This window comes from Anguilla rostrata, chromosome 2 (genome assembly GCF_018555375.3).
Source record: "Anguilla rostrata isolate EN2019 chromosome 2, ASM1855537v3, whole genome shotgun sequence".
Lineage (NCBI taxonomy): Eukaryota > Metazoa > Chordata > Actinopteri > Anguilliformes > Anguillidae > Anguilla > Anguilla rostrata.
The window spans coordinates 51,319,211-51,342,981 of NC_057934.1; the positions used below are offsets into that span (position 1 = coordinate 51,319,211).

Below are 23,771 nucleotides of genomic sequence, written 5' to 3' on the forward strand. Positions count from 1 at the left end.
GAGCATAGATTTTGTTTTTTCAACCGAAAATTTAACTCCCCACTTTGTTCCCCACTTTTCAACTTGATTAATTCCATCTTGCACTTTCTTCACTATGTGTTCAACATTTCTCCCTCTTTTCCACAAAGCCCCATCATCTGCAAACAATGACTTCCCATATCCATAGGGATATTCATAAATATGTCGTTTATCATGATGGAAAATAAAGTTGGACTTACTACACTTCCCTGAGGTGTCCCGTTTTCCACAACATATTTGGTTGATAAATCTGACCCTATCTTCACCTGAATAGTCCTTCCATCTAAAAAGTCCATTACCCAATTAAACATTTTCCCTCCGACTCCCATTACGTGCAGTTTGATTAGAAGTCCCTCTCTCCATAGCATATCATACGCTTTCTCAACATCAAAAACACTGCAGCCACTGTCTCTTTATTTACTTGCGCTTTCCTTATTTCATTCTCCAGACACAACATTGGATCCATAGTATTCCTTCCTCTCCTGAACCCACTTTGATAGGACGCCACCATACCTCCTTTTTCCAAAAATACATTAACCTCTCATTTATCATACGTTCCATTAACTTACAAATGTGAGATGTCAAGGCAATTGGTCTATAGTTTCCAGGCCTGCTGGCATCTTTTCCAGGTTTCCTTATTGGAATAATTATCGCCTCCTTCCAGCTCCTTGGCATTCTCCCTCTTCCCACACTTTATTATACAGAGACAACAATTTCCCCAGACTTCCTACACTCAGATGTCTTAACATGCTATAACATATCTCATCTTTACCCGGTGCTGTCTTTCCCGTTTTATCTAGTGCCCTTTTTAATTCTCCCATATTGAAAGGTACATTCTGTCCATCATCATTACTATCCTTTCTGCATAAAGCCTCCATATTTTCAGACTTTGTTTTCTCTTTGCCTCTTCTTCCTTCTACTGATAAATTATTGGAGCTATGTACCCTAACAAACGTATTTGCCAATAACTCTGCCTTTTCCTTATTTGTTACTGCAGTCCCATCTCCATCGGTCAGAGCCGGATAACTCCACTCCCTCCTGTCCCCTCCCATCTTTTTATCATCCCCCATACTTCTCCCACCTGAGTTGTGTTTCCAATTGTACCACAGTACTTTCTCCAATGGGTCCTTTTTGTCTGTCTTATTATCCTCCTTACTACTGCCTGGGCCTGCTTGTACTGAATCATATGTTGAAAATTATGAGTTCTTTTGACTAGTTTAAACGCCTTATTTCTATTTCTCACTGCTTCCTTACACTTATCACCCCACCATGGTACCACTTTCTTCTTCATACTACCTTTACTTTTAGGAATGGATTCGACTGCAGCTGTCATTATGCCTTGCTTTATTTTGCTGTCAAGTGACTCTATGTCCATTCTATCATTAACTTGACTTAAATATCTATCACTTCCTTCCAGAAATTTCTCCCAATCAGCTTTCCCAAGGATCCATTTCCACCTGTGTTCTCTATGGTCAATGAGACAGCAATATTTATCTTACACCAGACTGGGTAATGATCACTCCCTATAGTACCTTCTTGGTACACTGTCCAATCACACACTGTTGCTATGTTGTTTGACACAAGTGTAAGATCAAGCACAGACTTCTCCCTGAATTAACATCTATTCTTGTACTACTGCCATCATTTAAACATACTAAGTTATTTTCATCTAACAACTCTTCTATCACCTGACCATTAGCATCTGTTCTGTCACTCCCCCATAATGTGTTATGTCCATTAAAATCACCACACCAAACCGTGCTACTACCATTCTGCCCTTCTATCTCTTCAAGCTTACTTAACTCTAGCCTTTTGCATGGATTATAGTAATTCACAATCACCAACTCTTTCCTTTCTGCCCACACTTTTACTACCACATACTCTTGCTCATTACCTATACCTATTACTCTGTAAGGGATACCTTGCTTTACAAAAGTGACACATCCTCCTCCTCCCCCCTCTGTCCTATCTCGCCTCACTGCCACATAACCATATAAAACAAAATCCAAATTAGACTTTAACCAGGACTCTTGAATACACACAATGTCTGGTTTTTCTCTCCTACTGGCTACAAACTGCTTGAAATCTTGCCCATTAGCAACCAGGCTTCTCGCATTCCACTGAAGAATTAACATTATTAGTACAATCAACCCACACATGCCGTTTCTTGACTTGACTGTACACTGAGTTCATCCCTTACTTCTTCCCATTTTAAACCTATCATATCCAAGTGGTGTACTGCTGCTTTGACGATAACCTGAATCCTTTCTGTTTTAGATTTTATCTCAGCCGTTGCATTTATCACTCCTGCTATGAAAGTCACCAATTTCTTTTTCTCTATCCATGCAGTCTTCTTATCTTGCTTTTCTTTTGCTACCGCTTGTTCTTTGCTACATCCTCCCTCCTTATTCTGTTTTTCCTGTCCTGCCATCTTAACTGCCTCAGCAAATGAGACTTTTTCCTTCCTCCTTATCTCCTGCACCTCCACCTCTCTTCTCAACACTTCACAACCCCAATAAGCCACACTATGATTCCCCCACAGTTACAACATTTTGGTCTCACTCCCTCTCCACACTTCCCATACTCATGTTCCCCACCACATCTAGCACACCTTCTCTTCCCTTTGCACACCTTAGCCACATGCCCAAATTCCTGGCAGTTAAAACACCTCATTGGCTTTGGCATGAACTCTCTAACCCTGTATCTCACAAATCCAAAGTATAATTCCTTTGGGAGATCCTTTGTTTCAAACTCAATCAAACGGTCTCAGTCTCTTCTTTCTCCACCCCCCTTGTCATTCTTTTCGCACTTTTAACTAACCTATTCCGCACCCTTAAGTTCTCTACCAGTTGCTTCATGCTAACTACAAGAGGTAATCCAGAAATTACCCCCCTGCACCCACCACCCCTGTGCTCCCCCACTCTTACTACTTTGGCTACTTTAGCTTTTCCAACACTACTCATTTTCTTTGCCTTCTCCACCTGACCTTCATTGTCGCATCCTATAAGCAAATTTCCATCTCCCAAAACTCTTGCATACTTCACTTCTCCAATTTGTCCTCTAATAGTTTTAGTTAGCTTCAGCGGATCAACTTTCTTTACTCCCCCCTCTCCCTCAAATCTCACCACTATATTTATCACTCGTGCCTTCGGGTCCTCCTCCCTCTCGCTCCCCTCACTATCCGTTCCACCTGAGCTAGCTCCGTCCTCTTTTCTCTCTCTTTTACTTCTACTTCCCTTCATGCCTCTATTCCCTCTCACCACCTGCCACTCACTCGCCCCCCTTTCACCTTCTTCCATGCTGTCCCCATCCGTCTCCCTCCCCGCCATTTTGTCAAGGATTGTAAGGAGGAGCAGTGCAGGAATACCGTTCCGGACCTATGCAGGCCGTCGGTCGATATTCCTACAAAAGCTCTCCCCGACACCCAAACCTATTGCTACCACGTTCCGACGTCCGCAAAACAAAGTCAATATCGTTTAATCACTCAAAATAAAGCCAAACTACGTAAAAAAAAACAAACAAAACAAAAAAAACAAAAAAACAAAAACAAACAAAACAAAACCAGCGTAACACAATTCACCCTTCCAGAGACAAGTTTTATTTTAAACTGTTGCCCGTCGACTCCGCATTAACGTTGACTTGCAGCTATCCAGCTAAAAGAAATCACTGGCGCTTTCCCTATTTTAAACCTTTTAAAGTATTTCTACACGGCTAACCCCGGCCGGAAATCCCAAGCCGGGATGCGCTCGTGCTTCTCTAAATCCTAATCTTTTCCGAAGTGTCCCCGCCTAACAGTCAAAAGAAAACAAAACAGAAGCCTTAAACTGTTTGAACTTTGCTCCACCAAAACACCACACCGCTCAACAGATCACAGCAACGAGTACCGGAAGTCCTTTCGGTTCTCAACTCCAAGACAAGAATCACGTGATACACCGTGGGCTCTTCAACTGAGATGTACCACGTGATTGAACCCAGGCGCTGATATCATGGTGCTAGAAAGACCGTTGTGTCATAATTCTAAACGCGCATTTCTTTGGCTGGTTCGTTTACGTTTGTCTGATGTCAGCGCTAGACTGAGATTAATATTGTTTTGGGTTTTTTGCCTCAATGTTGAGAAGCAGCTCAGTTAGAGTGTTTTGTTGCTACACAAGTTGCAATACACAATTAAGTTATTTTTGTGCGTTGAATATTGAACCAACATAAATTATTTTAATATTTATTCTGTTGCCTAATTATTTTATGAGTTGATACGCCTAATGATAAGAAAATAAGATAATAATAATCATCATTATCATCATCATCATCATAACCATCAAAACTATTTCCACCATCATTACTCTGGTTCACTTCCCCACTTGACCCACTAATTCTACGGTCTTTTAATTCTCCCCAGCTACTAACAACCATTCAATTATATCTTCCCCAGCTGCTAATTTCTCGTTGATAAATGACATCTCTCTTATGGTGACGTGGAGCGCACATCTAAATTGTCCGTGTACATTTTTTGTTACATCTATTCACGTTAAGCGAATGAATAAAATGTACTTTCTCCAATGTCTTATACGTTTTCCGTTATATAAAAAATTCGCATGTAGTTTTACATTTTTGTTGGACTTTTTGTGAACATTGTAATCAAATGCAAATTATCTCTTATTCTGCGGCATGCTTTTAAATGCTATTATCTGAATTTCTAAAGTAGCCTAGTTATGTATCAGTATTGTTGATTCTAATAGTTTAGCCATAGGTCCACTGATGATAGTGTTAACGATAATCACATTGTTAAAACTGTTTTCATAAAGGAAAGTGGTATTTTATTACTGCGGTAATGTTTCCCTGGAAAATAATAAATACTGAAGCCGGCTTAGAAATGAACGATGACACTTACTTTGTCCAATCAGAGAGGGAGCATCGATTACTTTAGTTCACTGTAGCCAATCCGAGTGAAAGTATCTCGACTTCCGGTCGTGATATAGGAAGAAGTCCCAATGTAAATAGTGAATGTGTTTGACGTAAAGTGTGGGGAAGTAAATAGCCGACTGCACTATTACTTTAATCACTCTTAAACGTGTATGAAAGGGAATCAACGGTAAGTATTTGGCTCGCAGTAGCGGTAATATGATACGGTGTTTTCATCTGATCATGCGTTAATGTTCTTTTAGCTCGAGGATGAGAACAAGCCAGCTGATGCTTGGTCTTCGAAGCTAGTTAGCCAGCTAGCACCTGCCGGGCTGACGGGCTAAGTCGTACAGTAACCTATGTTTTATGATAGATTTTAAATGTATGTTTTTTTTTAATTGTATTATGTCAATCTGATCATGCTGACGTTTTCTTCAGGGCTTATTTTGAATATGTATTTCCCACTTGCGTGCGTCGTTGGGTATTAGCATCTCCTAGAAAACTAGGATAGAGCCTACGAGGCTATTGCCTCGTCAGTCAGCAAGCTAATTGAATAGTTTCAAGTTGCGTGTAACATAGCTGTCTATTTCAGTCATAATCGGACATCTCATGTGAGGGATATAAATGTATCAAAACGTTTTGATCATGTTTTTTTTAATCTTACGGATGCAATATGTGACCTACAATGCAGTGTTTCATTTGAGAGAGTTAGCTACATTTTTGGAATATATACAGCAACACCGTTAATGAAATCGTATTATTAATTTAAAGCGAATTCCGTTCTGATCAGAGAAGTCTGGCAAGAGAAGTCTGTAACTCGATTGTGGGTTTTCGCACTGTTGTGAAGACTCCGGCCAGTATGTTGCTATTAGTATTAGTCTGCTCGATTTCAAGTGGTAAATGGTAACCTTACGCTTCGAAAATGGTGTACATTACATTACATGGTCTTGTTTAAAACCGTTGTTATTGAAGATAGCAATATAATTTACTTTATAATTTACCAATCTACTTATCGATCTAGAGCGATAAACTGATAGATGAATGGCTCGATATCTAAAATCAACTACATACTGTATCAGCTAGGCCTAATTTATTTTATGCAGTCAACTCAATATTGCATTAAGCACAGATTCTTATTGAATTCGTGCGTGCCATTGCATAAAAATTAAATTACTTTTAGAAATGTGCCAATAGGTTAGGCTTGTAAATAAGGAGTATGCTAAATGGTTCATATGATGAATCATATGAGGTTATGTCATAAGAGAAACAGTGGATACTGGGTAATGTATCTTTTTAAATCATGTTACCAATTCTTTGGACATTTAAAATTGGTGTCTGTAATAATATCTGATGACTGTAAAGCAACACTTAAAATAACATTGGTTCCCTAAGGGGTGTATGATACAATTTCTGCCATTTCTTTACAACATCATTTTTGGACAAGCCTTAATATTCTTGTGGGAACTCCATTTTTATTTGTTTTTAGGCACTAATTTTGCAGAACTGTTGCAAGGCATTTATGCTGCTACCATCATAGTGTGTTTGCAACATAAGCGGTTTGTTTGGAGTTAAGGACACTGCTATGTTTACTGTGCCAGAAAAAATGACATTTGTGAGTAAGTTGTGGTGCCAATATTTTAGAAAGCACATCTCTGTATGGAAGAATGATGGTTTGGTTTACTGTCATTGATTCTCAACAGGAGGTTATTTAGGAAGACCACCACATTGAATCAGCAGTTATGTTGCCTGAGCAGAAGTGAAAGGAAATTTGGCATCAGGTTTTGCAGTCCCCTTAGGGTCTGCATTTACAAACAGGTCTGGCTTCTTTTCTGACGCTAATGTATTTTCAATAAGAACACCATCCCCGGAACAATATCAACTTCAGATTCAGGTTGGGGTAGTCGTCCAGAAAATGTTTATTTAATGAGTGTGAGGGGTATGATTCGGGCAGAGCTGGCAGGGTGGTGGGTGAGGGCGGAGGGTTCCTGATGCCCGTGCCCTCTCCGCCGCAGGGCACACCATGCCTAGCTCCCTCCTGTGGGCAGTGGACGTGTACGGGAGGGTGTACAGCCTGTCAACCGCGGGTCAGCAGTGGGAGCAGTGCAAGGATGCACATCTGGAGTTCAAGCGCGTCACGGCCGTGCAGCAGTGCTGCTGGGGCATTGCCTGCGACCACCAGATCTACCTGAACGTCCACGCCAGCGACGTGCCCATTCGCTACCAGGAGGAGACCTACGAGAACCAGGTACTCAAGGCCACAAGTGTCCATGCATGTGCACTGTGTGCCATGTGTTGTGTCATTGAATGTTGTGTCAAGGCATCGTGACTACACACACTGTAGTATGTGAAGAAAGAAGCCGTGGAATATTAACACCTGATGTGCAGGTGTTAATATTCAATGTTAGATATTTGAGTAGCCTACCTGCAGTGAAAACCACTCTATTATATTTAAATTTGCTGACCAATGTTGTGTACATGTATGAACAATTTTGTCATGAATGCCACTTGAATCTGGTTATTCCAAATTTTGCTAACTATATTTTTTGTAAAACTATACACATATTAGGATTTTCATTTACCAACCTGATAAACTCAAAGGTTTTCTTATTTGGTAATAAACAAATAACAAAATTGTGTGTTTGAAATGTATGTCTATGTCTCTATTAATTGCCATGTTGCATTGAACAAGTTTATTGTTCTTGTGTGTATGTGTTGGCTGCTCTTCACCATCATGTGTCCTACAGCGCTGGAACCCTGTGGATGGATTCTCCGACCGACTGTTGCCGAGCGACCGCTGGCAGTGGAGTGACATGACGGGACTGAAGCACCAGGCCTTTGACAGCTTCCTTTTGCCCTCGGAGAACTGGGAGTGGGAGGCAGACTGGTATGTGGATGAGAACTTTGGAGGAGACCCCACTGAGAAAGGGGTGAGTGTGAACCGGGAGCACGCCCCTGATCGTTTCCATACCGACCGTCTGTCAGAGCTTTTACATCAAGCACATATTTCTGCCATACCGTTTCCTGGGGGAGTGTAAAAACTTAATGTTTAATAGCTTTATGAAGCTATCACTGTTTTTTTGTTTTGTTTTTTGCATTCTATTACTTCTGAAACGGCAAATAATGAGCAGTATTGACGCCACTTTAGATCACGTGTACAGCTTTATTTCCAATGTAGCAACTTGAGGAACTTGATTGAAATGGTCACTGTAACGTAGCTGCAGTTACCTGCCTCATGTAGATGATGATGTGTTCAGGGCTGGACATATGCAATCGACTTCCCTGCCTATTACACCAAAGACAAGAAGTGGAACTCCTGTGTCCGTCGCAGGCGATGGATTCGGTACAGGAGGTACAAGGCACGGGACTCCTGGGCCAAGGTTTGTGTGCACATGACAGAGAACCAGTGCCCAAATACAGTGTGATCTGGACCTCATCTGTAACCATGAGTAGCATGACTCCACATTGAAATTCAGGACAAGGCCTGTCTAGAGTATATAATAGATTATACTTACAGTTAGTGTATTTGAACTTTTAATTTATTGCCACTTCCTGCAACAAGTAGCTCAGTCTTAATGTCTGTGTGTTTGTGTGCGCGTGTGTGCGTGTGCGTGCATGCATGCGTGTGTGTGTGTGTGTGTGTGCGTGCGTGCATGTGGGTGTGCATGTGTGTGTGTGTGTGTGTGATCTCAGATCCCCTCAGAGGAAGCCAGAACACTGCCAGATCCCTTCAATGACATCAGCTGTGGAGGCTGGGAGATCAGTGATGAGCCGCAGGGCAGGCTGTCCCTATGGGCTGTGTCACTGCAGGGGAAGGTAGGCTGTCCTTATGGGCTGTGTCTCTGCAGGGGAAGGTAGGCTGTCCCTATGGGCTGTGTCTCTGCAGGGGAAGGTAGGCTGTCCTTATGGGCTGTGTCTCTGCAGGGGAAGGTAGGCTGTCCTTATGGGCTGTGTCTCTGCAGGGGAAGGTAGGCTGTCCCTATGGGCTGTGTCTCTGCAGGAGAAGGTAGGCTGTCTCTATGGGCTGTGTCTCTGCAGGGGAAGGTAGGCTGTCCTTATGGGCTGTGTCTCTGCAGGGGAAGGTAGGCCCTCAGTGTGCACCAGGGCTGCTGCTGTACTGCACTGCCTCTCATCTGGCATAGCCTGAACAGGAAATCCTTTTATTAAATACAATATAAATGCCATGGTAACATTGTAATTTTACTTAAGAAGAGTGTTTAGAGATCTTATTTAATCATTCGTGCAATATCAGCATTTGGCCACTAGAGTTCAGTGTAACTTCATAGTGGTTCATTGCAGAAATTTCTCTGGTATTCACTCTCTTCAATTTACATTTAACAATTATTTTTCTGGGCACTTTAACGTAATATTGAAAAAAAGGATAAGTAATTTAATCCAGTGACTTCAGAAAGGAACACTGGGTGCCATGAACAAAAATAACTAAAATGTGGGAAATGGTAAATTAAGATTATCTGTCAGTTGTTCTCTCAAATATACTTAACTATTTGGTCATTTTCAGATAAAAAGGCTGAGCCCTTTGTTAATAAACAGAGTGGAGCAATGCACTATGGGACTGCTGGTCCTCTTTTGGAATGGACATTAACTCATGTTGGTATCCAAGGATGTGGTTTTTGTGTTTTTTTAAATTAATTTTTTGGAATTTCACTCAGTTCTTACTCAAAACTAATCAGTCTTTAAAATGACAGCCCATTAGTAATTCTGAAGCTGTAGCCAAAGAGAGTGAGATTATTAGTTTGTCATTCTCGGCATTTATAATTCATGCTTTGTCCAGTGGTTTAGTTTAAGCTGCTAGGCCAACATCTACAGTGAGGTTTATTCATTGTAAAAGTTAAATGTGTCACATGAGAGCTGAAAAAACATTTTCCTCTTACCAAAACTGTAAATGAGAAGTGAAATTTACCCAGGAATGAACAGATTTATTGGTTACCTTCTCATCACATCTTAAAGAAACCTACTTAAGTTTTAACCAGTGTGGTGTAGCACTGTCTGATTGAGTCTTCTTGTCCAGTCTGATTGTTTATTTTTTTTAAAAGGAATAATCATGCAGTCCCAACACACTAACTTGTTACTCTGCTTAGTTTCCCTTTAAGTCACTTGTGAACACAGTTGCTCTTGACCAGTTGTGCAGTTGCAGAGCAGGCTGTTGTGTGTTTTGCCCCAGGTGTGGTTCAGAGACGGTATTCACCACCAGAACCCGGAGGGCTTGGGCTGGGAGGAGGTGCAGGTCCCGGGGGAGGTGGTGCAGATCAGCTGTGGGCCCGGGGATCTGGTGTGGGCTGTGCTCTGGGAGGGGCAGCTGCTGGTCAGGGAGGGCATCGGCAGGGACTGCCCCAAAGGTCAGAGTCAGCCCCTTTACCCATTTCACACGCAGCACAAGCTGTTGCCCAGGAAACCACAGCTGTACATTTCCTGTGTGAGGACTGTAAGTGTCCCTCTCTACTTGGGGTTGCCAGGCTAATTTCAAAATCCTCACTACACTGTGACATCTTATGTCTGAAAAATAATCAAATGCAGCACCATGACACAGCCCTTTTAAAAGCCAATGTATGTTTCCTTAAAAATGCTCACAAAACGTTAAATGGCCAGCTAGCTTTCCAAGGCTAAATGAGCGGGCGAAACCAGACAGTTCAGTCAATTTGTGTGGGGAAAAAACCTTGCTCACTGCTTTGCTCCCTGGTTTGGCTACAGCAGCATATTTCAATACGCATTTCTCTCGGGTAGCTCTGAAATGTTAATGCTAGCAGCACTCACCACACATTATTTCCATGAGATGAACATGTTTTATTCAGACCTAGGTTGAGCGACGCTTTCCGTTTTGTCATTTTGATTTGGCACGCAGTGTCAAGTGGGAGAGCAGCGCTCTTTTTAGTGCTCGTAGCAGAGTGCGGTGTGTGACAGTAGCCCTGTGACCGCAGGGTCCTCCTGGGTGGTGGTGGAGTCTCCGAGCTCTGAGGTCGGTGCCATCCATGTGGCTGTGGGCATCAACGTGGTGTGGGCGGTCACCAAGGACCACAAAGTGAGAAACCATTCATGACCATTTCCATTTATATCACGGATTCCTGCATCCCCGCTCATGCACTCTTCATTGTCCGTTATTCATGCAACTTGAAGTGAAGGACATCTCAGAGTTAGTGTGCACCAACATGTCGGCCATGTTATATTCTTCTTGTGCAGTAACATGATCATTTTTTCTGCGGGAGCTAGATTAAATATTTAAGGAAAGGTGATTAATTCTTTGAAAAGGCTTTCAAACCAAATGATGGTGCTGATGGTGTCTTCCTCTGTGCATTCTAGGTGTGGTTCAGGCGGGGCATAAACTCCCATAATCCTTGTGGCTCCGGCTGGATTGGCATGGTGGGGGAGATGGTCATGATCAACGTGGGGCTCAACGATCAGGTGAGAGACCGGGGATTTGTGCACCTTCCTCTCGTGCCGCCGGCGTAGCGGCACTGCACCCAGCAGCACTGGCCTCCCGTTTCCTGGGTTGGGCTGCCAGGATTCCGTGCGTTTTCATTGTGTTTTGTGCTGATAGTGAACAACACTTAGGGTAGCACCATATGCACAGGCAAGTGCAGCGATTTCTTCAGGCTAAAAGTTAGTTTGTATAAAGTTAGTACACTGTGCAGTGAAGAGACTCAGACACTGCTGGGTCTGATTAGCCCAGCCCACACCAGGCTACTGATACTACTGATATCAGTATTTTTGGGCGGTGCATATAGTCATCCGTTGTGTAGTGTTATGCAGATAGAACTGACATAAAGAGAAATCAGCTGTGTACCAGAGAATATGCTGACAGTTTGCACATCGTCACACAGCTCATCCCAGTGCTGTGATGCATGCAGGGTGTCCTTGCCCTGGATGGGTTCAGTAATCTCTCATGTAAAAGAAGCCTTGAGAAGAACCCTCTCTGATTGGTAGAATAACCCTAATGGGCTGCAGCACCTGGCTCCTAGTGCTGTAGTAAACTCAGAGTGTAAAAGTTGCTTTAAAATGTGTTTCTGCGGTTGAGAAGCCGCTTTGGAATGGATGCAGTCAGGAGCCGGTGTCGCGGGGAGTGCCGCTAGCGCTTGCGGCTTTTGGAGGCGTGCCTGGTTAGACTCCCAGTGCCTGGCAGCAGCCAGCTCCTTCCGCTCTCTGGCTCCATGTCTGTGCCGTTCTAATCTGCTCCTCCTGGCACACGCACCCCTGGCAGAGTCACATTACCCGGGGTGAGTATTTCTGAGGGGCTCCGGTGCTGAGTCTCAGGCTGGAGTTGCAAGCGCTGCAAACCAACCCGCCCCCCCCCCCACCCCCCCCAGCTCTGCCCCTGCTGAAACACGAGCCCCTGCCGCGGTGACCGCCAGTCAGCAGCCCCGCTCGCTCTCCCAGCCTAATATATACCAGCGCCCTGGGCTCCCCAATACCATATAGGACCCTGCAACCCGACTCTGCCCAGTGTGAGTCACCCTCAGGCGGCTCTCACAGTCAGCGCCGTGCTTCGCTGGAGGTCCGTCTAGCCCCCGCTCCTTCAACAATAGCTTTACAGTGCAGTGTGTGCACTGTGCTGCACAACCACAGAATGTGACAAACTGAGATTTTAAATGGTCATAGAAGGCTGCATGCTGAATGGTCATATGTTGCTCTGATACAAGAAGCAAAGTAATAAATCAGTTAAGTGATAAGGCCTTTGAACAGTGGAAAAGAGAGGTGTGTGTTTCAAATGAATTTCCATGGGAAAAAATGAACAGAGTGATAGAAGCTGCACTGTGCAGGTAAACCAGTTCAGTTAGTCCCTGTAGGGACAGTGATCCCCTGTTGATGTCAGGTACAGTTTATGAGTGCTGCAGCGGTGCAGTGCAGGCAAGTTGTGGAAGCACGCTGAAGATGGAAGCTGTGAGCTAATGCAGCTACAGCAGCTAAAGCAGGCTCCATGTGTCCCAGTGACAACATGTACAGCAGCAGGCTGGAGCTGGGTCACTGTACACTACAAGAGAGAAACGAGGGAGGATGACATTGGGAATGGTTCCAAGACTATGGGGATAACAATAATAATATTGATAAAAGTAATAACAGAGAACTATTTTACACAAATAAGTATAATAGAGGACATCTTTGTGATGGATTGGCAGGCTCTCTGTTTGACTGCCCAGATGCAGACAGTAAACACAAGCTACTTCTGTGTAAGTTGTTAATACAGATGTATGTTGCTCCAGCCTTACATACAGCACTAACAAATCAAATTTGAATATACCAGACAAATGTGGTACAGCAGTGGGTACTTTATTTCACTGTCTATGGGAATGTCCTGTTGTTCAGGGATTCTGGAAAGACGTGATAGGTGTGATAGATTGGCAATCTCAGGCAATGAGGAGACAGCTGTGTTTAAACCTCATGCTTTGTGTTCCTGGAATGTGTGAACTACTGTTTCTAATGACCAGAAAAATAGAGTTACTTTCAGTTTACTCAAGGAAAAACTCACCTTACTCTGGAAACATACTGGCAGGCCCAGTCCTGAACTATGAATTACAGAATTATCCAGCTCTCTGTCTATTGGAAAAGTACATTGTTAAGACCTGCAACCTTTTATGAGTGAATGAGTTCACACCTGATGAAGCTCATTCAAAGTGAAGTACTGTACTCATCTTGTGTCTGATATGAATTTAAAATTAATCTAGAAGGTAGGAGAGAAATGTTTATCTCTGTATTAAATTTCCAGCTATGTCGCAGTGTCAGCTTTGGGGTTAATGAGCGTAATTTGTGGAGTGGGACTGAAGTAAATGCACTGTGGATTAGCAGTGCCGTAGACCCGGGCTCAAGTGCTGCTCCTGTGCCTCAGGTCTGGGGGATCAGCCGCGAGGATCGGGCGGTGTATTTCCGGCAGGGCGTGACGGCCAGCGAGCTGAGCGGGAAGGCCTGGAGGGCGGTGTCCGTGCCCCGAGACGGAGACCGCTCCCATTCCAGCGCCAGCACCAGCAGCCTGCCCAGGTTAGCCTCCAGGGGGATGAGGGTAATGGAAAAATAGCACAGCGGCGTGCCTTATCATCAGCACCAAATTGAGATCTGCATCTGAACTCCTGACCTGCTAAAAATCACAGCCTCATTTCTAGCAGATGGCAGTGCAAACGGGTTTTGTTTATATGCCTACGTACATTCTTTAATGGTTTCTGCTATTATCAAAGTGCTGCCATTTCATATGTTTCTATTTCTGGTTTCACTCACAGTGCTGGTGTTTCATGCGTTTCTCTTTCCTGTCTCACTCGCAGTGCTGGTGTTTCATGTGTTTCTCTTTCCTGTCTCACAGTGCTGGTGTTTCATGTGTTTCTCTTTCCTGTCTCACTCGCAGTGCTGGTGTCTCATGCGTTTCTCTTTCCTGTCTCACTCGCAGTGCTGGTGTCTCATGCGTTTCTCTTTCCTGTCTCACTCACAGTGCTGGTGTCTCATGTGTTTCTCTTTCCTGTCTCACAGTGCTGGTGTCTCATGTGTTTCTCTTTCCTGTCTCACAGTGCTGGTGTCTCATGTGTTTCTCTTTCCTGTCTCACAGTGCTGGTGTCTCATGTGTTTCTCTTTCCTGTCTCACAGTGCTGGTGTCTCATGTGTTTCTCTTTCCTGTCTCCCAGTACTGGTGTCTCATGTGTTTCTCTTTCCTGTCTCACAGTGCTGGCTGTTTCTTCAGCGGGGAGGTGAAAGTGCAGTCTCAGGGCTCAGTGCTGAGTGACGGGGACCCGGAAGCAGAGAAGGCGGTGGACGGCGGTCCCACCTCCCCCAAGCCGGAGGATCTCCCCAAACCGCGCATCCCCAAGGTGACCAGCGACAGTTTCATTTCCGAGCTGGTGTCCGACCGCGAGAGCCAGCTGGGCAGGCGCGATGGAGCCGCCACCGTGGCCTCCATCCAGGAGGAGGAGCAGGGAGGGGAGCAGGAGGGCACAGCTCCCCCGGCCCTGGTGCTGTCGCCCAGCCAGCCTGGCGCCCAGGGCCCCCAGTGGAGCAACGTGGACCTGGAGGAGGCGCAGACCCACCTGGCCGTGGGCCCGGCCTCCGACACGGCCGAGACCGCCAGCCTGTCCTCTGTGGCCACCTACAACCTGGGGCTGGAGGACCCGTACGGCTCGGACGAGCACCCGCTCTGGGCCTGGGTCAGCGGCGGCGGCTGCACCGTGGACTCCCACTCACAGCTCAACTGGTTCATCACCGCAGGTGAGCTTCAGGCCTCCAATGACTCACTACACAGAGATATGGGTCTGTCCTTATTTAAGCCACTGACAGTTACTCGCTGCAAAACACCAGCTGGTAAGCTAAACATTATATAATTCAGTAGTATTAAGCAGGGTGTGTTCTGACTGCTTGTGGTTACTTACATCAATTCCTATGTACCAATGCTATATACCAGCACTTCCAAAATTGTGGGTCCTAGGAGAATTGAGAATTGAGAAAAAATATAACTTACTACGCTTTCCATTGACATTGGCACTTGTAAAATTGAGCAGTATTTACAGTAAAGTTGTTTTGATATGTGATAACAGTTGTTATTACGTATCTCGCATTTTAACAAAGTGTGATTCACTCAAAATAGCACAGGTTTGGAAGTGACTGTGCCTCATCATTAGATAGTGCTGAAGCTCTTTCCGTGTCTGTTCCATAGGTATTTCCTCGTCTGTGCAGTCCATGTCTCTGTCCATCACTCCTGCGCAGACAGCCGCCTGGCGCAAGCAGATATTCGAGCAGCTCAGCGAGAGGTCTAAGAGGGAGATGGAGAACTTCAGGCACTATGAGCAAGCCATCGAGCAGGTAGCTAGCAGCGCTAACAGACTGGTCATCAGCGAGGTTGCATTGTTGATGCTGTTGCTGATATGGGATCAGTGTGTGGGTGCTGCAGCTGGTGCAGTTGTTCGCAGGGTGCATTGACGGTTTGTGCCCGCCTCTGTTCTCCACAGTCGGTGTGGGTAAAGAAGGGCACCATGCAGTGGTGGAGAGACTGGAAACCGCACAAGTGGGTGGACGTTCGCTTTGCGCTGGAGCAGTTCTCTGGCACCGATGGCAACAAAGATGGCATCCTCTTCATCTACTACACTTTCAATGAGGAGAAGAAGGTGATAGTGTGACTCTGTACAGAGTCGTTATCACTTTGTTGTACCTGCGCAACTGTTAGAAAACATTTCTCATGTCTGGATTTACGGTTTGGTTTTGTGGGGGGTAGAGGGTCATTCTTGGTGTGCATCTTCCTTCATGACTGGTATAAGCTGGAAGTTGAAATTATGCTCTTTGACATTTAACTACTGTCTAAATAGACCTGATGTGTTTTGTTTGGAAGACAAACATCTTTAGGTGTTTGTGTGACACATAAATAGTCTTCAATGGGTCAGTCTCATTAAATGAAGGCTCTGTTTCACCCTTGTTTGTGCCTCTCTCTCTCTCTCTCTCTCCTTGCTGTCTTCTGACAGTACCTCCATGCGTTTGTCAATGAGGTGACCATCCTGGTTCCAGTGCTCAATGACACTAAGCACACCTTCGCCATCTATACCGCCGAGAGGACTAAGCAGAGGTGGCCAATCCGCCTGGCAGCTCCGACAGAGCTGGAGATGCACGACTGGGTCAGTCTGCTGTCACATTCTTCAGAGCTACATTGTCTTTGGCTGCAGTAATATGCATGCCTATTGTATGTTGGTACTGTTAAAAAAAGAGAAGTATTTTTGTGCACAAACAACTGTGGCAGCTCTGTCTAGAAATGTTATTTTTGAAAGACTATATGTGAAGGTGAACCACCAATATTCAACTAAAGAAACAAGAAAGGTGCTGTCCACAGACTAGTGTGCAACTACCTGGCTCTACACAGCTATAATGAGAATGGTTTACCTCTTTCTACATTTTTTTCTGTAATTTTGGCCTCATGGTTAAAGCCATGACAGTTGAGCTGTCTGAATCAGAAGCAGGCTGCAGAGTAACGGGATGTTTTGCAGTGGCAGGAGGGTTTGTAGTGAAAGTGTAACAGGATGGTTTGCAGTGGAAGTGTAATGGAGGGTGGTTAGCGCAGTGAGTGCTTTGTCTGTAATGGTGATTCTGTAACGCGCCGCTGTGCTCTTGGCGCTCTCTGCTCCCTGCAGCTGGCCCTGCTCAGCGTGTCCTGCTGTGACTCCAGAGGGATTCAGGGCCCCCCCTCCAAACAGGCCATCTGGTCTGTCACCTGCAAAGGGGACATCTTCGTCAGCGAGCCCTCGCCCAGCCTGGAGGCCTCGCCGTACCCCATGCCCTGCGACCAGATGTAAGCGTGCCCCAGCCCGCGCCCTGACACGCTAGCGCTAGCCCCGGCCCGCGCCCTGACGCGCTAGCCCCAGCCCGTGCTCACCACCGAGGGCCGCCGCATTTCGTCTTGTTTCACTCTGTTTCACCGCATTTCAGTAGACGTGTTTCCTTACCTTTCTCTCGTCTCGCTCCTGTCCCGCTCTGTGGCTCAGGTTCTGGCGGCAGATCGGGGGCCACCTGCGCACCGTGGAGTGTAACAGCCTGGGCGTGGTGTGGGGGATCGGGTACGACCACACGGCATGGGCCTACACCGGGGGCTACGGAGGAGGCTTCTTCCAGGGTAAACCCCTTTAATTCTGTATGCTTGCCTTGTGCCCATTCTACAAGACCAGAGCTACCAGAGCTTAAACCATACATAAAAACCTCTTGTGTGCAGGGCTGGCCAGCAGCACAGACAACATCTACACACAGACCGATGTGAAGAGCGTCTATATCTATGAGAATCAGCGCTGGAATCCAGTCACAGGATACACCAACAGGTACTGGCCTAGCAGACACCGTTTCCCAGCGTTTAGCAGTGTGAGCCCAGCCCCCTGATTGACAGTTAGACTGACTGCTGCCTCTCTGCTCCCTGCAGAGGCCTGCCCACTGACCGCTACATGTGGAGCGATGCCTCGGGCCTGCAGGAGTGCACTAAAACCAACACCAAGCCACCCTCGCCACACTGGACCTGGGTCAGTATCTCCACACTGAAGCCTGCAGAGAAAGCAGAGTCATTCCATGTGAACTGAGGGTCTGGGGTTTTTTTATGTCTCAGACATGTGGAACATGCATGGTTTTGATAGAGTAGAAAGTGGATTTTTTTACCAGTTGCGTATTTGTTATTCAGTGGAGGCTTTTGTGAATGATCCCACTTGCTCTAAGATAGGAATTCTCAAAGACAGTGGGTCGCTGTCTAAGCTCCGCCCCCTCGCTGTTCTCCTCGACAGGTGTCGGACTGGACTATTGACTACAGTGTCTCTGGAGGGACAGACAGAGAAGGCTGGCAGTATGCTGGTGACTTCCCAGCGTACGTCTAACCTTGACTAAATATCTATTGTCCCTTTGATTAACTAGGGTAGTACAGTGGCATCATGTCTGCTAAATAATAGCTCCTTCAGGTACACTGGGTCAATGTAATGATTGTGTTTTTATTTACGTTTTACTTGGCTGCGGTAATAATTTGAGTTTTGTTTCTTGCACACTTGTCCTGCAGGACTTATCACGGCAATAAGACCTTGAAGGACTTTGTGCGACGCAGGCGCTGGGCCAGGTACTGAGATGAATGCTTATTGGTTCCCTGTCCTGTCCGTTTCACTAGACTCACACTGCTGCTAAAGCCCATTGGTCCTGTTTCTGCCTCTGGCTTCTTTCCGCCCTCCAGGAAATGTAAACTCACAACAACGGGCCCATGGCAGGAAGTCCCACCCATCCCGCTTTCTGATGTCACTCTCCTGCCCTGTATGGCTCAGGCCGAGCTGGAGTACGTACCACTCTGGGCCATCAGCAACAAGGGGGACGTCCTGTGTCGCCTCGAAGTCACCACGAAGACCCCAGCCGTGAGAACACCCTCCGCCTCGCACCTCCTCTGTCTCGACCACGCTTAAGCTAGTAACATACCTGAATTTTATTGCACTGCTTATACGCGAAGTGGTGAGAGTGACAGTGTTTATGTACTCATCTAATTGCTTTTTGTCTGACGGGAGGTTTAAAAGGTATATCCACTAGGGGGCAGATCAGGGCCGGAATACGTTGACAGCTTTACTTCCATTTCTGAACAACAGCAAAAAACATGGCAGCGGTGGAGGGTGTATACTGCCCCTGTGGCTTCCGCGGGTACTACTCTTTGCAGACGTGTAGCGTTAATTTTTGAAGACGTGCACAAAGAACGCCCTGAACGACCGCAGGATGCGTGTGCTTTCGCGTAATTTAACTCAAATGTGTTTCCAGCCTTAGCCATCACCGATGTGATGTCAGTGCAGTCATGTGACCTGGGGGCTCCTGCCCTGCTGAGGTGGTCTGGCGGTGTTTGCGCTTGCAGGGGACGTCCTGGCTGCACGTGGGCACGGACCAGCCCTTTAAATCCATCTCCATCGGGGGCGCTCACCAGGTGTGGGCCATCGCCAGGGACGGCTCTGCCTTCTACCGGGGATCGGTGTCCGCCCAGAACCCGGCAGGTGAGCGGGGTCCCACCGCGCAGAGAGGAGCAAACCGCCAAGCCTTACGCAGCCTCAGGGCTTCTCCTGTGAGCACAGGTCCCCGGGCACAGGGGAGCCCAGCTTAATCCAGCTGGGCTAGGACCAGCCTTTAAAAGACTCCATGCAGTGCGTCCAGCTAAGGCCAAATCCTGATCATTCCAGTGCAAACTCATAATGCCACAGTTGACCATCATGTCTCCCAGGGAGGGAGGGTTGCAGTGAGCAGGGTAGGAGGAAGTTATGCAGTCCTTTTGGAAGATTCAAATGCTTCTGAGAACAAGCACTATTGTATGTGTTCCTGAAAAGACAGAAGGATGTTTTCACCATCGGAGTACAGTGCTACAGTGACCGTTTAATAATGGGGGTACAGGAGTTACAGTGAACTTTCTGCTCAGCCATGTCATTTCTAAAGGAGCCTGAGAAAGTTGCATGGAATTCGCTGGCGTGTCAGGCCAGTCATATGTCCTGTGTAAGGAGGCCATGATTCACAGGAGCTCACCTTGGTGTTTGCAGCTTTCAGCAGCAGCCCCTGTTTCCACCTGATTAATGATGTCACATCCTGTCTTCCAGGCGACTGCTGGTATCACATCCCCTCACCACCCGGCCAGAAGCTCAAACAGGTCTCTGTGGGAAGGACGTCTGTTTACACAGTGGATGAAAACGGTACCCTCAGATATCAGCTAAATTATTCATTTAACCATTACTGGTTCCCTCAGTCAGGATTCCTGCTTTCTTTAGTCACAGCATGTTTTCATGTGTCTTCAGGGGCCAATATATCAAAGGTATCAAGGTGCGTTGTTTTAAAAATCTAGTTTTCTGAAGACTCGAGAATATTGCATATGCTGCTTCTTCTTCTAGACTGATTATTTAATGTGGAATGATGGCATGGACGATACGAGCTCCCAACCAGACCAGAACATTACCTTACATTGCATTTAATTAGCAGACACTTTTATCCAAAGCGACATACAATAAATGTATACCAAAGCTCATTGGATCAAAACACATAGGTGGTGTACCTACATGACCACTTCCTCTCTCTTTCTGAGCGTGTGTTCTTATGCACTCTCACCCTCTCTCTCTCACTCTCTCTGTGTTCAGGTAACCTGTGGTACAGACAGGGCCTCACACCCAGCTACCCACAGGGCTCTACGTGGGACCACATCTCCAACAACGTGCGCAAAGTATCTGCTGGGCCCCTGGACCAGGTCTGGAGCACTTTACCCACTTCACCAAATCACATGGATAACATAGTGGTGATAGGAGAGTGTCATTCATGAATCCCATGAGCGCTTGAGCTACTGTGAGCTGGCACGCATTTCTTTGAACCAATCAAATTATTTTCATCATTAGAACGAAAGGATTGGTTCAAGTCATTGTGCTACTGATAGTATATGATAGCCCCACCCATTTTGGGTTTCATGGAGCCTCATTATTCCATGACCAAAATAAAGTATTTTACTGTAAAAAAAAAAATATATATATATACAATTAATTTAAATTGTGTTGGAGCTTCTGGCTGCCTGTTAGAACTCACTAGTACTGCCTGACCCTGGTGTTTTTCCCAGGTGTGGATCATAGCAGATAAGGTGCAGGGCAGTCACAGCCTGAGCTGTGGGACAGTGTGTCACCGCCTCGGAGTGCAGCCCATGGAACCCAAGGGCCAGTCCTGGGACTACGGCATTGGGGTACGTTGCCTCACTTCTGAGGTCCGGCCTGAAAATCACTCATTAAATAAACTGCTATCACATTGTTAAAGATGCATGCATTTCTGCTATTCAGTTGTGGCCCGTGTTATAAAGAGCTAGTGAAAACTGGCTGTGTTCGTGTGCATGTGCGTGCATGTGTGTGTGTGCTCATCTGTACATGTGTTTCTCCGGTTGCAGGGAGGCTGGGACCACATCACTGTGAGGGGGAACTCTCTGGAGCCCACACGCTTCAGCATGGCCGCCCTGGCCGAGAGCTCCGCCCCCCGCCCCGCCCCCCGCAGCCCGCTCACCGTCAGGAACCTGGAGATGAATGGAAACGCTGTGCGGTGTTAGATCCCCCCATTCTCTCCACTGTAGCTCACCCCCCAGCCTTTTCAAGGTAACCCCCCTTCCTGTTCATGACATCACTACGTCCCTCAATTCCTGCTGACTCACTGTTGCCCTTGATTCTGTATCCTTGTTTTTCTCATTTCCTTTTTTCTCTCCATTGTCTCTTCAGTCCAGTCAGTTTTCTACTTTCCCTTCATCATCTCTCCCCATCTGTTTTGAGACACTTCGAAATCTTCTGTTTTCATGGTTGTAGTTTTTTTTGTATTCCCTGATAGATTACTAGAGTTACTTTTAAAATGTTGTGTTGTTCCATATTTTGATGTTGTGAAGTCACTTTTTATGTTTGGTCTTACATTTTCTGTTAATTTATTGACTTTTGTGTGTGGTTACTGCTGTCATTTATTAATGTTAATGTTAATTAATGTTTCTTTTTTTTCTTTGAGTCGTGAGGTATTTTAATGCAATACAAATTATTGCAACACCTCAAATCTCTATAAGAACATAAATCTAGAGCCGGCTACCCAAACACTATGAACATCTCCCTGAGCATCACACATGACCAGCGTATGATCATCGCTCTGTTTCGCGAGCTCACTTCCTTTGTGACCTCAAACGCATTATTTAGAGTCATGTCCACATACCAGTTTGCTGATGACTGTTTGGGGATGCAGAGTGTGTTCTGTGTGACGTGGAGCTTCTCTAACGCAGTGTTTAAATGAAGTGAGAAAGCACAGCAGGAGTGTTGCTCAGTGCCGTGGATGCACACCAAGCCCTGAGTTACTGCGCGAGGCGAGAGTAGCCAGGCCTGGCCTTGGAGTGCCACTGATTTTTTCCCCCAGATCTTTGCTCCAGCAGAACCCATAACTACATATTAATCATTGGGTTTGATGCAGGGCCGTGATTCAGCGCTGGGGGTATCTGTGTCTCGCCATTCAGAATCAGAATGTTCAAGCTCAGATTTTGAATGATCAATCAAACTGTGCAATCAAGCTCAAAATCATAAAGATCTGTGGCGCTGCAGGACCAGGCCTGCCTACCCTTGATATAAAGAATGTAAAGCACGGCCTTCATTCCTGCCTGAAGGTTTACTGTGAGAGCCGTGAATGCCAGTTGCTGGCGACGGGTATCTTTTTTTTTTTTGTACTAGGCCTGCTAAAGTTGGAGGGAACCTATTATAGTGGATAATGAAAACTGCAATGCATCAAAACCATTTGTGTGCAGCAATGGAGAATCTTTTGTTAGGAGTGGAATATATTTTGCTGAACTTTCCTTTGCTGGTTTGTACTTGATGAATTAGCCACCATAAGCACATGGACGTTTTCTCTGTCGGTGGTCACATTCATAGATTTATCAAACTCTAATGTGACTGTCAAAGCCATTTATTGTTTTGACAGGTGATATGCACAGTATAAGGTGGAGAAGAATTGGTGGTGGAAAGGTTAGATTTTTTCAATGGTTGTTCTAGTGAAGCTTAAATGCAAATCGGTTTCTTTCTCAGGAAAACATAACACCCCAAATCTCTCTGTCTGCATGTCACTGTACTGTATTTGTTATTTTAACATAACTGAAAAGGCTCTAAAGGTGTTGTGTTATTAAAAAGGAAATCTGTATGTTTGGCAGTTAAAATATGTATATAATATTGTTTACCCATTCCTGAAATGAAAGAAAAATATTGATTTTTTTAAAGCACTTTGAGGTTTTCACTGATGGTGAGTGATGGTGTGGAGCAGAACTGTGTACTTTAGACATGATATCATGATAAAAGATTATTACCCGTACTCTTCCTGTTCCAAACTTCTGGGTCAGTTTAAGTTTGCTTATGTTCCAGAACGTTCCAGAAAGTTGTCTCGTTTTTGTATAAATAGCACCATGCTACTGATACCACCAATACAAGCATTTTGTATTTAATGCAAAAAGCTCCCTATAGGCTGAAATATCTCTGCCCACGTTTAAATGAGATTTATTGTTCTCACGTCATTATACTGTATACCTATAGGCATTCCAGTCTGAAATGTTTGTTTTAAGATGGTCTTTTAAATATTAAAATCTTTTAAAGATTGTTTAACTTATTTTATTGACCATATATGTATTAGACAGTGAAAACCTGGCATACTGGTACTGTACACCAGACTATTAGAATGTGTTGTGTATATTTCTTCCCAGTGTTTGCATGGTCGGTGTCTTCTCAATAAATGTGTTTTATTGATATTCTTTTATTGTTTCTATGTTATATGTATGTCGGTATGTCTGTGCTTTCAGTGTACTACCCGTGTGTCAAAATGACTTGCATCAGATGCAACTCTTCTTTCTGAATTACGTAAAAGCTAAAAAATAAAAATAAAAAAAA

General features: G+C 45.3%; 1 protein-coding gene across 5 annotated transcripts; it reads left to right on the top strand.

The window, feature by feature from the left end:
• Positions 1-4,953: 4,953 nt before the first annotated feature.
• Positions 4,954-23,635, top strand: tecpr1a (tectonin beta-propeller repeat containing 1a). 5 transcript variants are annotated; one of them, XM_064322909.1, is made up of 26 exons: positions 4,954-5,104; positions 6,927-7,159; positions 7,659-7,841; positions 8,169-8,291; positions 8,605-8,727; positions 10,094-10,268; positions 10,848-10,948; positions 11,227-11,328; positions 13,748-13,896; positions 14,567-15,105; positions 15,551-15,696; positions 15,843-15,998; positions 16,350-16,499; positions 17,010-17,167; positions 17,361-17,488; positions 17,585-17,687; positions 17,786-17,882; positions 18,138-18,217; positions 18,404-18,460; positions 18,572-18,746; positions 19,229-19,364; positions 19,956-20,048; positions 20,487-20,593; positions 20,954-21,073; positions 21,272-21,473; positions 21,594-23,635. In XM_064322909.1, exons 2-25 carry the CDS (start codon positions 6,935-6,937, stop codon positions 21,425-21,427), a joined length of 3,582 nt encoding a protein of 1,193 aa, XP_064178979.1. In that variant the 5' UTR covers positions 4,954-5,104; positions 6,927-6,934; the 3' UTR covers positions 21,428-21,473; positions 21,594-23,635. The 5 variants fall into 5 exon arrangements, with proteins under 5 accessions (XP_064178979.1, XP_064178980.1, XP_064178977.1 ...); XM_064322910.1 differs by adding an exon at positions 8,846-8,879 and having other exon boundaries at positions 8,605-8,693; positions 21,272-23,635; XM_064322907.1 differs by having other exon boundaries at positions 21,272-23,635.
• The last annotated feature ends 136 nt before the right edge of the window (positions 23,636-23,771 follow it).

Bases quoted from the DNA above. Each gene is read 5' to 3' on its own strand.
- tecpr1a (XM_064322907.1), top strand. From the start codon at position 6,935: ATGCCTAGCTCCCTCCTGTGGGCAGTGGACGTGTACGGGAGGGTGTAC. The intron at 10,269-10,847 runs GTCAGAGTCAGC...CTGTGACCGCAG, and splicing joins CGGCAGGGACTGCCCCAAAG to GGTCCTCCTGGGTGGTGGTG. The intron at 21,074-21,271 runs GTACGTTGCCTC...CTCCGGTTGCAG, and splicing joins CCTGGGACTACGGCATTGGG to GGAGGCTGGGACCACATCAC.